A 13,857-nucleotide genomic window follows, 5' to 3' on the forward strand; every position below is an offset into this window, starting at 1 on the left:
ACTGGCAATAATGAGTTAATGGAATGTACTTTCAGGAACTCAACAGACTGCTGGGAGGAGTGACCATCGCTCAGGGTGGTGTGCTGCCCAACATCCAGGCTGTCCTTCTGCCCAAGAAGACCGAGAAGGCTGCCAAGAAGTAAATTATTTAGCCTCTTCGACAAACCCCACAAAGGCTCTTTTTAGAGCCACCCACCTCTTCTTGAAAATGCAATATTTCCGTTTGTCAAAATGCAATTTGGTTGTGTAACCTACGTTGTTGTCTCGCTACCTCGGACATGAGTGTAACTGTAAGACGATAAACACATTACGTGTTTATCGTCTTACAGTTACAACATTTGACCATGTCCACTAATGGGTACACTTGTAGTGCTGTTTAGAAGTAATGTGTTGTCTGTCTGCAGTGTTGTGCGTGTTTTGAAGGCTTAACGATATAATATAAAATTATAAATGGCATGTCATAGCGGTCAAGTGATGATTAATTTGAAATGAAAAAACGATGGGTAGTAAGTCATACTGGACAGCGATATAAATAGTAAGGGTTAATATATAGAGATGGATAGAGATTTACCTGCCAATGTTGCTTGTCTGGATCACTAATCACATAAATAAATGGGTAGAACTACAAGTCGTGTTTTGTAGCCGTGACTGTTTCATATAAATAGTGGGGGTCCATAAAAGAGCCTTTTGTGAGACAATGTTCCACTTGTCTGTATAATATAATGGTTGCTTGTGTAGATATTTAATGTGAGGTAGTGTGGAACATAATTATGTGCCAACATATGATCCAAACCGATCTGAATAAATAAAATTACATTCATCTGCTGTGTCCACTAATGGGCCATCACCCGTAGTCATTCCAATAGTGTCATAGCGGTCATTTACGCACGGACATAAATGCATCATAATGATAGCAATTTATGTATTTCCACAATAAAGGGCTCAACTCGTTGCGGTAAAGTATCTGCGTTAGTAGGACCCACTAATCAAACCGGTCTTAATAACAATCAACATTCTCCAATTAAGAACCTATATCTGATCTATATTTTATAGTTTTTTTGTGGTATATTCTCCATATTTATATAATATTATAGAGTTGAGTTTGCGTTGTTGCCATATAATATTATAGAGTTGAGTTTGCTTTGTTGCCGTGCTGGAAGTAATTTATATACGTTAAGTTATATACTTCGGTAAGCCGCCTTCACACACACTAAAGTACAATTGCTTTTCATTAAAGTGGTGGGTGGCTCTTAAAAGAGCCTTTTGTTGAATTAAAGACAACGTTATGTTCAAACGCTTATCTCTTCTTGGGAGCTGCCCTCTTAGCTGCTAGTGGCTTGGCAGCCTTCTTAGCTGGGGACTTCTTGGGCGCAGCGGGCTTTTTCACCTTCTTTGGGCTCTTGGCTACTACCTTCTTGGGGCTCTTGGCTGCTACCTTCTTGGGGCTCTTGGCCGCTACCTTCTTGGGGCTCTTGGCCGCTACCTTCTTGGGGCTCTTGGCCGCTACCTTCTTGACTTTCTTGGGAGACTTCTTGGCGGCAGCAGGCTTCTTAGTTGCGGCCTTCGCGGGCTTTTTGGCCATGACAGGTTTCTTGGCTGCTGGCTTCTTGGCTTTCGGAGCGACTTTCTTTGCGGGCTTTTTGGCTTTAACCTCAGCCTTGTTGATCTTGAAAGAGCCGGAGGCTCCGGTACCCTTGACCTGGACCAGGGTTCCCTTTGTCACCAGACTCTTGACAGCGGTCTTAACGCGGGCCTTGTTCTTGTCCACGTCATAGCCGCCGGCAGCCAGAACCTTCTTTACGGCAGCCAGAGACACACCGCTCCTCTCTTTAGAAGCAGACACTGCCTCGACGACCAGGTCACTGACGCTGGGACCTGCCTTCTTGGGTTTGGGAGCTGCCTTCTTCTTAGCGGCCTTGGCCGGAGTGGCGGGAGCTGGAGCTGGAGCTGGAGCGACTTCTGCCATCTTCTCTCGTTCTGTCTCACGTTCAACACAAGTAGAATTATGATATTGAAGCTCAGTCAGAGGGCTGGTCTTAAACACTACATGAGAGCCATGTAGACTCAACCCACCCTGTCCTCCTCTGTGCTGCCAAAATGATCTGCCGCTTGTGTTTTCTCCTCGCCAAAAAAGAGCTCAAATACACAACTATGAATATTGCAGGAATTTAACGCCAAATGGGTCAGCAAGCAGAAATATGTGCCATCAGAATTAAACCATTTGGAGACCCCTGGTGTGTTTGTGGACGCTTCAAACCACCAATTTGCGCCTTCACCATGGTGCGCAGCTATACCTTTCTCTGTTATTTATGTCTCACAATTCTTTAGATTGCATTATAATCCGACATAATCTCGTTTTCCAGCGAGCCGAGCTACCTGACTAGAGACTGGGAGCAAGATTAGTAATCTGGGGTGACGCGTTTTGTTTTAAATGGATGCTTTTCCGGTGTTGGTAAACACACTGTTGCTGGTGGCCTGTAGCGTGGGTCACCTCGACTTCGTATGAGGGATGATCACCACCTTAGATCAGTGGAAGGTTTCACGTGGCCTATATTAATTACAGCTAACATTTAATTAATTAATGTTGCAAAACATTTCATAACTCACACAAGAAACGTAGCTACATTTTCCTTTTGGAGGGGGGCTAGTTTGTTGTGTACTTTAGACTGCTGCATGCTTGTTGACAATACATGCTTTTTGGGCATTGCTGATCTGCTGTGTTTTCTGATTAAAGTCTGCTGCACTGAACACTTAGCACTATAAATAATAACTGCATTGATATATTTTAATTATATTTCAATAGTTTAAATAGACATAGTGAATCATCATATCACCAAACATAAACGCACCATGTCAACATGTTCTGCATTTCCACAAAAGAGGCCTTGCACGGAATGTTTGTGTAGTAAAGGCAATGGAATGGTTGCTATGTGTAAATTATATGTATAGATTATCATATCAACACATAGTGCTGTGTCTTATTACTGAATGTTATAAAGAAGTCACAACGGAACAGTAATATCATGCTTTTCAGCAGTGTTTTACCAACTACCACTGCACACAAATTAGGCATTTTCTTTTGAAAGTGGTTACCAACGGTTACAGGCAGCCATACTGGAAGAAACAGAACAACACAGACTTTACAGTTTGTGTTTAGCCTATAGGTCAGATATACAGGCCTCTATTGTTAGGGCTCAACTCATTGTGAAGTAAAGTATCTTAGAGTGTGGTGCAGTAGGCTGCCAGCTACATTTTTGATACATTCAGAAGAAATAGCTCAAGGAATGAAACATACTATGTTGTCTGAGTCATACTTGTATTATTATCTTGTACCACAGTGAGGTACCGATACATGTAGCTCATGTTGAGACCATGCCGGTCTGTGTCATCTGTTTATGATCAGTAATAAATAACCCAAACAAGAGGAAACCTGCTCATGGAGACGACCATCAGAAAACACCTCTCACCGTATAATTGTATACTGGCATTTCCATGATTAAAAGTTATGCCAAATACATGTAAAAAGGATTATATGCAGGTATGTACAGACAGATGTGTATGAATGTGTGGGTGTGTGTGTATATATATATATATATATATATATATATATATATATATATATATATATATATATATATATATATATATATATTGTAAGTCAAAGCAGTGACAGATGTCATGAAGAGAGCTAAATGTAAGGTGCACAAAATCATTGTCTTGGAAAAATGCAGTTTCATGTCGATTATTGATTGGCTGATAATCTCAAGTGTGGCTATGGAGTTTTGCTAAGAGAATATACAATTGCGTTATTATGGCTTTGCGCGCAAATAGCTTCATGTGCGCGGGAAATGTGCGACAAAGCATCTCAACCAATCGTATACAAGAAGCCACGCAGCTGTATTTGCATAATTTGGCCTATAAAGAGGCAGCCGTGCGCTTCTGTTTCCACATTCGTTGCTGTTTAGTTCCGATTGATCATCATGCCTGAGCCAGCCAAGCCAGCGCCCAAGAAGGGCTCCAAGAAAGCCGTCACCAAGACAACCGCCAAGGGAGGCAAGAAGCGCAGAAAGTCCAGGAAGGAGAGTTATGCCATTTATATTTACAAAGTCCTGAAGCAGGTTCATCCCGACACCGGCGTTTCCTCCAAAGCAATGGGGATCATGAACTCCTTTGTTAACGACATCTTTGAACGCATCGCTGGAGAAGCCTCTAAACTGGCTCTCTACAACAAGCGTAGGACCATCACTTCCAGGGAGATCCAGACCGCCGTCCGCCTCCTGCTCCCCGGTGAGCTCGCCAAGCACGCAGTGTCCGAGGGAACCAAGGCTGTGACAAAGTACACCAGCTCCAAGTAAACCCCTGTTGAACCCTTCATATCGAAACCTAAAGGCTCTTTTAAGAGCCACACACACTGTCATGAGAGAGCTGTTCCTATTCTATCCTTTCTACAAGATATAAGTTAATTTTCTCCAGGTTTTAAATTGCCATGTCAATAATTGACCTCACATTACCACTGCCACAGTTCTGCCCTTTCAATATAAAGTTCTACATTTGATTGTAACTAGCATTACATATTCCTACTATCTAGAAAAGCAGGTTTTAACAGGAAGCATCACTGCATTATTTTGAATTACTGATTTAGTCCATAACTTCATTGCTGTATTGTAGTTCTGTTAGAATTCCATAGCTGTAGTTTGGGGCAATAACAATGGAGAATATATTATATATTATATTAGATTCATATGATTGGATTATTAGATTATATATTGTAATTTGTAACTATAATTTATTGTAGGGCAAATATAACAGAGGGCTACATACCCTCAACTTGCACCTTGTTGCCCATTATGTGCATGTCCAGAGTTAATTATATAGCTGTACCATGTACCATGCCTTCTATTGTACCTCCCCTCCCCCATGCTGCCTGCATTTTCCCAAGGGGATTAATAAAGGAATATCTTATTTTATCAGAAAGTGGGCTAACTTCTAGTCAGTTAAATTAATAGTGAAAGTTAAAGTACTATACCTGATTGCCTAGAGTCTATGATTTGTTATCCATACTGTTCAAACTCTGAACTCTTGCCTATACTACTGCCTTACACTGTAATCACTACCTACATGATAAAACTATATTCTACATATAACTATGATAGCACGTGCAATAATGCTGCATATATATATATATATATATATATGTGTGTGTACTATATCCCTTATACTCTTAATAGTTATACCACTGGCCAGTATGACTTAATACCGGTGTCTTTATACCTGTAACACTGTGCATACATCTGATCAGCATTATTACTCAGTGGTACTCATTTATATACAGTTAAATCACATGTACATTCCTATTGCACTTTACCGTTTACTCTGGTTAGACGACAATTAATTTACTATTTAATCTTATCTGATGTAAAGTAGTAGTTAAAACACTCATTTGGCTGTGGGGGGCCAGGGCAACACTCAAATCGGATCTAAGGAGTCAAAGAAGGTAATTATTGTAGAAGCTAAACTTTTCTCCACATAATTATTCTTTATGGGACAATGACATACATTCAGAATACTATTCAGCAGGAGGTGATTTGACTGTCAAATACCATTAGTTAAGTCATGCTTCCAGGTAGAAAGTAAAATAAAAATGGCAATACATTTTACTAATCATTATAGGCATGTTTGATTTGCTCAATAGCTCAAATTCCTGGTCAAGAGTGAGCCCCAACACGTTAGTGTAGGAGTAGACTTTGCAGCATAGGATGCAGCCAAGAGTTATTGCCTTATCGGTACAGCACTACAAGTGTACCCATTAGTGGACACGGTCAAATGTGTTTATCGTCTTACAGTTACACTCATGTCCGAGGTAGCGAGACAACAACGTAGGTTACAAAAACTAAACACCACAACCAAATTGTATTTTGACAAACGGAAATATTGCATTTTCAAGAAGAGGTGGGTGGCTCTGAAAAGAGCCTTTGTGGAGTTTGTCGAAGAGGCTAAATAATTTACTTTTTGGCAGCCTTCTCAGTCTTCTTGGGCAGAAGGACAGCCTGGATGTTGGGCAGCACACCACCCTGAGCGATGGTCACTCCTCCCAGCAGTTTGTTGAGCTCCTCGTCGTTACGCACGGCCAGCTGCAGGTGACGGGGGATGATACGACTCTTCTTGTTGTCACGGGCAGCGTTTCCAGCCAACTCCAGGATCTCAGCGGTCAGATACTCGAGCACAGCCGCCAGATAGACCGGGGCACCGGCTCCAACACGATGCGCATAGTTGCCTTTACGCAGCAGCCTGTGGACACGACCCACGGGGAACTGAAGCCCGGCGCGAGATGAGCGAGTCTTGGCCTTAGCTCTGGCCTTTCCTCCGGTCTTTCCTCTTCCAGACATGTTTATTATTCTCTTACGTTTAGCGAGTTAGAAAATGAACAGGGATTGGAGAGCCGCCTTTTATCCTCAGGCTTGTGTTTTCTCACCCAATCAGGAAAGATCCAAAAGACCAGTCCTCCAATCATCGTGGGAGGTGTAGGCGGAGTAACGAACTCGTAAACATAATAGGATAAAGATATAGAGATATGTGATGAAGTCGAGGTCGACTATTCAGATCCTAATAATGAACCTGCATAATAACATCATCATTTGATTATTGTGATTATCCAGATGATAAAGCCTGCTGCTGAGTTGTATGCAGGTTCTATTCACCGTAATCCTGCGCCACTATGCTCGCTGACTCTGAGCTCAACCAGTCGCTTACAGGAAGCCACGCAGAAAAATTAGCATACTATAATAAAAGCAGCAACGCCCTCTGGTCTGAGTAGGGTAAATCTGCAGTGCCGCAGAGAATAGCATAAATCTGCAGTGCTGCAGCCCCTATACGTCTGGGCGGGGCTTCGGGGCTTGTACTGTGTGTTGCACTGCTGCGCATGCGGATGATTATGCAGTTAGACATTTACTTAATACACCTTTCTGCGCTGACGGGAAGTCCCGCCCCCCCGTGTTACTGTTGCTATGGTCTCCCAAGCTCTCCCAAATGTTCTCACAGGCACACTGAAACAACCACATGTCAATCGAACAACATGGATTCTCTCTTAAGGATTCGTGAAACTATTGCTATCAGTTATTTGCCCAATGCCGCTACTCTATCGAAGAGAGTTCTCCAGAAAGGCCTGAATTATTTTACTCAAGGATATATCCATGAAATTAGGATTTCGGACGGAGAAGGAGATGACAACGTCAAAGTTGATGCCAAGTGTTGGCGGTCTATGCGGAAGACACAAACGCCTCACAAACTCCACATTGTAATTCGTCAGGATACAATTGTGGAGTCCTACTGCACATGTAAAGCAGGGTGAGTATGTTAGTGGTCCCTTATTATAAAATTGTTAGAGTGAATGAAGATTTAAGCCTAGTATCTGCTAACTGCTAGCTACAATGGGCTAATCATCTAACGTTATGCTAATGACACATGTTGCGGTATGTAGGTGACAAATAAACCTTTGAATTTGAACTACTGTAATTAGCTAGCTTACCTTTTAGTGTTGGCGCAGCTGTATATTGATGTGTGGAGTAGCTATCAACCATTTGATTGTTGCATGTGTATTTTCAGGATAAATGGACACTGTTCCCATGTCGTTGGCATTGTCAAGTCTCTTCAAGGATTCAAATGGCACAACTTTACCCACATACCAGAACAACAAAGTTGCACCAGCATACCACAGCAATGGCATGTCCCCAGAGGTGATAAAATACAGCCAGTACCTATTAACCATGTCGTGGTTGCAAAACCCTCTGAGAAGAGAAAGAGACGGCCAGTGGTGTGCCATGTTGACACTTCTTACAGGTAAAGTGGTAGTAATACACCCAACAGATATAATAAAGTGAACAAAGTCCATGAGTTACAATATCAAAAATGAATTTTATTAGTAATACTCTTTATAAGTTGATGTACATATAAAATTAGCTCATGAGACATCAATGTCAATGAAGAGAACACAATCTTAGAAGAATTCAGGATTCATAAAATAGCATAGCACTGAAACTGCCCTCACCAAAATAATCAGTGACCTCAGACTAAACTCTGATGAGAATAAGGTCTCCATCCTTATAGTGGTATTCATAAAAAAAAGAATTGGAACGAAATATTACAAATTAAGTTTTTTATGACCTTGAACGTGATGCAATCTTTTCATGCACTGATGTGCCAACTCTGTCAGTTACCTAATAAGGCAGAAGGGTTAAAACATACATCAGAGGGAGGAAATTCTATGTTAAACTAGGAGGCCACATGTCTGAGATATATGACAACAACTATGGAGTTGCACAAGGGAGTTGCTTAGGTCCTTTACATGTTACTGCTGGGTGATATCATCAGAGGACATAATGTAGGTTTTCTATCTATAATTCTAATTATCGGCCCAAAAACAAAAAAATAAACGTTAATAAAGAACCTGGGAGGACTAACCCCTTGGATCAAATCTGAGGTCACAAGTATCTGGGTTATCATAGATTCAGAACTGAACTTCAATTTTCATATTAACAAAGTGACCAAAACATCGTTCTTCCATCTCAGAAATATAGCAAAAGTACGACCAAGTTATTATTAATATATGCAATACGTTTAATACAATATTTTAAATATTTACAGACTTCCAGCTGTAACAGAGGAAGATATTGCCCATCTACAACGGATGACTGGAACACCTTTGACAACTATCCTGTCTACCAGTGTGCCAAAGATCACAACCCCTTTTGGAGAAGTCCAGATTGGTTCTGTACTTTCTTATCATGTAATGCAGGTCTACAATTTCATTTATCAGTTACAAACACATCCTGTTGTAGGGTCATAAAACAACAAACTGACCATATCTGGTTTATCGTTTTGAAAAGGGTTGTTGGTATGCGATCTGAAAGGATTTTGTACGTCTTAACTTTACATATAAGACGCTCAATATGAACCCTGTGACGAGCAATTTTGTTAGTCAATGCCACATTTGACTGAGACATCTGAGAATGACCAGCAGCAAAAGGAGGGATATTCAAACGTAATCCAAGCTCTTTCAACTCGTCGTGTATTGTAAAACCCTTGTCAGCCATAACAGCATCACCATCCTTGATGTAACCATGAACTTTCAGTGTTTTAAGTAAATCATAAAAACCACTGCTTTCAGTAATCACCTTATCGGATACAGCACCTGTAAATAACTCTGACACAAAAATTACAGACCCACTTGGATCACATCCAATCAATGCTTTGAGGGTTGTGCTTGACTTATAGTCACTATAAAGCTGACTTTGTAAAGCCAGTGCAGATGGCACCTGGGTCTTAAATTCAGTACCATCAATAATGACTAAAGTAGAAGGAAATTCTTTTCTAAAGTTTTCAGGCATGTTTTCAATAATAATGTCTCTATGAGGCCATATGCTAATTTGTCCAAATTTTAAAATACATAAGTTCTATGCATGTATTAAAAACAAGTCCTGCAGACTGCATGGATACTCCAAATCTTTGAGACAAATCTTGAAGTCCAAAGTTGTGTCTTAACCTACACAATGTCAAAAATAGGCCATTGGATTTTCCTAGTGACGTCATGTCTTTACGGCCCTTTGCATAAGGTGCATCACAGCCAGCAGGCACAAGAAAATCTAACAATAACATGAATCTAACATATGTGATCCCAGTGTAGTACTTAAAAAGCCCTTTGATCTTTGTTTCTTTTTGGACAACACTTTGTACAGTACAGAATGTCTTTTTCTGAGCATCCTGTTCGAGAGACTGTATTATCTGTTCCTTTTCAAGAAGCTGCCCTCTCAACCAGGTTATCGTCCTCTCCTTCTTCTTCAGCTCTGACTTCAATCTTGCACCTTCCACAGCAGTGCCCAATACTTCTAAAGGGCAAACCCCTGGAAACAGAAATATTACAATTATTGTTAGGGAGTTTCCACATATACATGACATCACAATAATAACATTTTGCTTTTATTCTACAGACAAGAAATCTCAAGAAGAAAACAGACCCGGTTCCACACCAGAGGTGTGGAAATGTATCTGTGCACCAGCCATCTCCAGTGAAGCTTCCAGCGATCTACAAAGATCTGAATACTGCAGACACAAACCTGGTAGCACTGGAAGAACGCACTCGGGCCCAGGCTCTCTCAAATGACTGGTTTGAAGAGCGGAGGTCACGACTGACTGCTTCAAACTTTGCGAAAGCGGTAAACAGAAAATCTGCCCCAACAACAAAATTTCTGGAGAGTGTTTTCCGGTTGACATCCATTTGTGCCCCGGCTTTGGAGTATGGGAAAAGGAATGAGGCAAAGGCGAAGGCCAAATATCTGGAGGTTTATCCCGCCAGACATTTTCACGAGTGTGGTCTTGTTGTCAATTCAGAGTTTGATTTTTTAGGAGCCACACCTGACGGGAAGTTGTGCGACAATGGCGAGAGTGGGATAGTCGAAGTGAAATGTCCTTATAAGGCAAGAAACTGTTTGATATTGGAGGCTTGCGACAACTTCCCAGATTTCTGTTTACACAAAGATGAGGGGGGCAGTATTTCATTGAAGAAGACGCATGACTATTATGTGCAAATACAAGGACAACTTATGGTGACAGGCTGCCAATTCTGTGAATTCATAGTTTTTACGCAGAAAGATATCTTTGTGGAAAGAATATTCCCAGACATACAATTTATGGAAAGATTACTGCACAGACTTGCTGCATTTTTTAAAGATCATGCTTCTCAGTTCCTAAAAGAAAGGTAGACCCTTACATTCTCCTTCAGTCTGAGTAGCTGTGCACGTCTGTGTAGCTGTATAACTGAGCTCCGATTGGTGGTTGATGACATCCAGAGAGGGATTGATGTTCCTGTGAAGTATCAAAATCATAATCAAATAAATGCACTTTAATTAATAAATCCATGTTGTTCATTAATCATAACATTTGGTCTCAGTATTATTTATGTATTGTTTGATTGTAACAAGAACTTGCAGTATCTTTGGTTCACAAATTAATACTAGATATGAGCATTTATAATACATTATTAAATGACATCTGATTCACACATGCAAATGGTGTTTTTAGTTAGTGATTCACATCTTCACTAACGCATCACAATATTCAGACAATACCGCCTATAAGGACTTTGACAATACCCAGTCTTCAGGACTTACAAGTTAGTATTTTCCTGCAGTAGTTCTTTTTTAGATGGTGGGTTGTCAGGATCAAGCAGGCGTCTTTTCTTTGGCAATGGACGCACCGACTTACATGTGGTCCCATCAGCTTTTATAGGGTCTGGATATTGCACAGTAGGTCCATCCCCGCCAACAAAATGCTATAAGGTGAGATAGGCATGACAGAGAAGAGAAAGTGGATCACAGATATTGTAAGGCATTCAGGTTACTCATGCTAGCTGATTGAAAACTGTATTAACAGATTGCAGAATGGGTACAATACAGTACAGCTCAATACACACAATAGTTAAGGGGATGCAGACCAGAGAAAGACTTTAGTCTTGTTTACATCAGGGTCCCCCATTTTCAATTCATAATGACATTTATGTGTTATGACATACACAACAGATATATAGCATGACATTTATGACATACAGATACAGTACTGTTACATTTGTGACATACAAGATATGCAAATATACAGTACTGTTAAAAAGATATCCTAACAGGAAATATATACATACGAGGGGGAGGAAACTGTACATTAGGAGGGGGGGTTTGGACATTTACAGTACACTAACATTTAGCTAACGTTAGTTCGGTTGTTAGAATCAACTGGACAACTTCCAATTCATAATTTCCAAGGGTGTTGACTAAGTAGCTGTAGCTATATGTAGTTTTCCTTCAGCTCATGAACTGATCGGAATGTTTTCGGAGACTCTTTTTGGCGACGTTAGGTTAAACCATGCGTTAGCATTAGCTAGCTTAGCATTAGCAACATTGATTGAGGTCTGGAGAGGAGACATGATTAGCTGGCTACCTAACGATCGGCTAGCCATCTATCTATCTATATACAGTATATATAAGATAACAAGTGATGACTTCTGTTTAACTCAAATGTTGAAGCATATATTACTGAAGCATATTTTTCGGGCTTACCGTCGAGCATACAGCCTTGTTCTTGTTGATCTTGTCCACATTCAGCTGTGTATGGGGCCGTCCACAAGCCTTAATCCACTTTAAACATTTTTCCAACTGTGTTTTAGGCTTTGGGAAATTTATAAAACGCGCTCCCTTTAGTCTTTCTGGATATCTCTGGTCATTATTGCACGTTCCCCAAGCACATCTAAGAACCATTTTCTCGACAACAATGCAGGACTGGCTCGTCTGGCTGGCTATCTGTGAGACATCATGGCGGCTCTATTTCAAGGGGCGCGGCCTTAAGAAATCGGGCAATCTTATTGGTTATTATTCTCTGCGTGATTGACAGCGGGGAAAGGTCTATTGGAGAATGTTGATTGTTATAAATCCGGTTTGATTAGTGGGTCCTACTAACGCAGATACTTTACCACAACGAGTTGAGTCCTTTATTGTGGAAATACATAAATTGCTATCATTATGGTGCATTTATGTTCGTGCGTAAATGACCGCTATGACGCTATTGGAATGACTACGGCCCATTAGTGGACACAGCAGATTCATGTAATTGTATCTATTCAGACCGGTTTGGATCATATGTTGGCACATAATTATGTTCCCCACTACCTAACATTAAATATCTACAAAAGCAACCATTATACAGAACAAGTGGAACATTGTCTCACAAAAGGCTCTTTTATGGACCCCCACTATTTATATCAAACAGGCACGGCTACAAAACACGACTTCTAGTTTTACCCATTTATTTATAATGTGATTAGTGATCCAGACCAGCAACATTGGCAGGTAAGGAAAATAGTCTCAATGAGTCGCACCGCTTCAGATAGTTTCCAAACAATTGTGGAAATACACAAATTGCTGTCATTATGGCCAATTTATGTTTGTGCATGCAGTAATCTGTATATATATATATATAACCCTTACTATTTATGTTTTTTTCAGTTCAAATTAATCATCACTTGAACACTGACATTTATAATTTTACATTATATCGTTAAGCCTTCAAAACAGGGACAAAAAAACACTGCAGACAGACAACACATTAAACATTACTTACCCATAAGTGAACACGGGCATGTTATGCATTACGTGTATCGCCTTACGTTGTTGTCTAGCTACCTCGGACATAAGTGTAAGTTACACAACCAAATTGTATTTTGACAAACGGAAAGATTGCATTTTCAAGAAGAGGTGGGTGGCTCTGAAAAGAGCCTTTGTGGGGTTTGTCGAAGAGGCTAAATAATTTACTTCTTGGCAGGCTTGGCAGCCTTCTCGGTCTTCTTGGGCAGAAGGACAGCCTGGATGTTGGGCAGCACACCACCCTGAGCGATGGTCACTCCTCCCAGCAGTCTGTTGAGCTCCTCGTCGTTACGCATGGCCAGCTGCAGATGACGGGGGATGATACGACTCTTCTTGTTGTCACGGGCAGCGTTTCCAGCCAACTCCAAGATCTCAGCGGTCAGGTACTCGAGCACAGCCGCCAGATAAACCGGGGCACCGGCTCCAACACAATGAGCATAGTTGCCTTTACGCAGCAGTCTGTGGACACGACCCACGGGGAACTGAAGCCCGGCGCGAGAGGAGCGAGTCTTGGACTTAACTCTGGCCTTTCCTCCGGCCTTTCCTCTTCCAGACATGTTTATAATTCTCTTTAGCTAAACGAATTAGAAAATGAATGCAGAGAGTTGGAGAGTCGCCTTTTATCTTTGGGCTTGTGTTTTCTCACCCAATCAGGAAAGGCGTTTTCTTGGCGGTT

General features: G+C 41.0%; 2 protein-coding genes across 2 annotated transcripts; one reads left to right on the forward strand and one right to left on the reverse strand.

The window, feature by feature from the left end:
- Positions 1-3,980: 3,980 nt before the first annotated feature.
- LOC311238243 (histone H2B-like) lies at positions 3,981-4,355 on the forward strand (the record flags this gene model as incomplete). Its single annotated transcript, XM_084326266.1, has 1 exon — positions 3,981-4,355. The coding sequence occupies one exon, from the start codon at positions 3,981-3,983 to the stop codon at positions 4,353-4,355; it is 375 nt and encodes a 124-aa protein (XP_084182392.1).
- A 1,647-nt stretch (positions 4,356-6,002) lies between these two features.
- Positions 6,003-6,386, reverse strand: LOC311238232 (histone H2A; the record flags this gene model as incomplete). The annotated part of the gene is made up of 1 exon (XM_084326254.1): positions 6,003-6,386. One exon carries the CDS (start codon positions 6,384-6,386, stop codon positions 6,003-6,005), a length of 384 nt encoding a protein of 127 aa, XP_084182380.1.
- Positions 6,387-13,857: the final 7,471 nt, after the last annotated feature.

Source organism: Notolepis coatsorum, assembly GCF_963971535.1.
Source record: "Notolepis coatsorum genome assembly, chromosome: 1".
NCBI lineage: Eukaryota > Metazoa > Chordata > Actinopteri > Aulopiformes > Paralepididae > Notolepis > Notolepis coatsorum.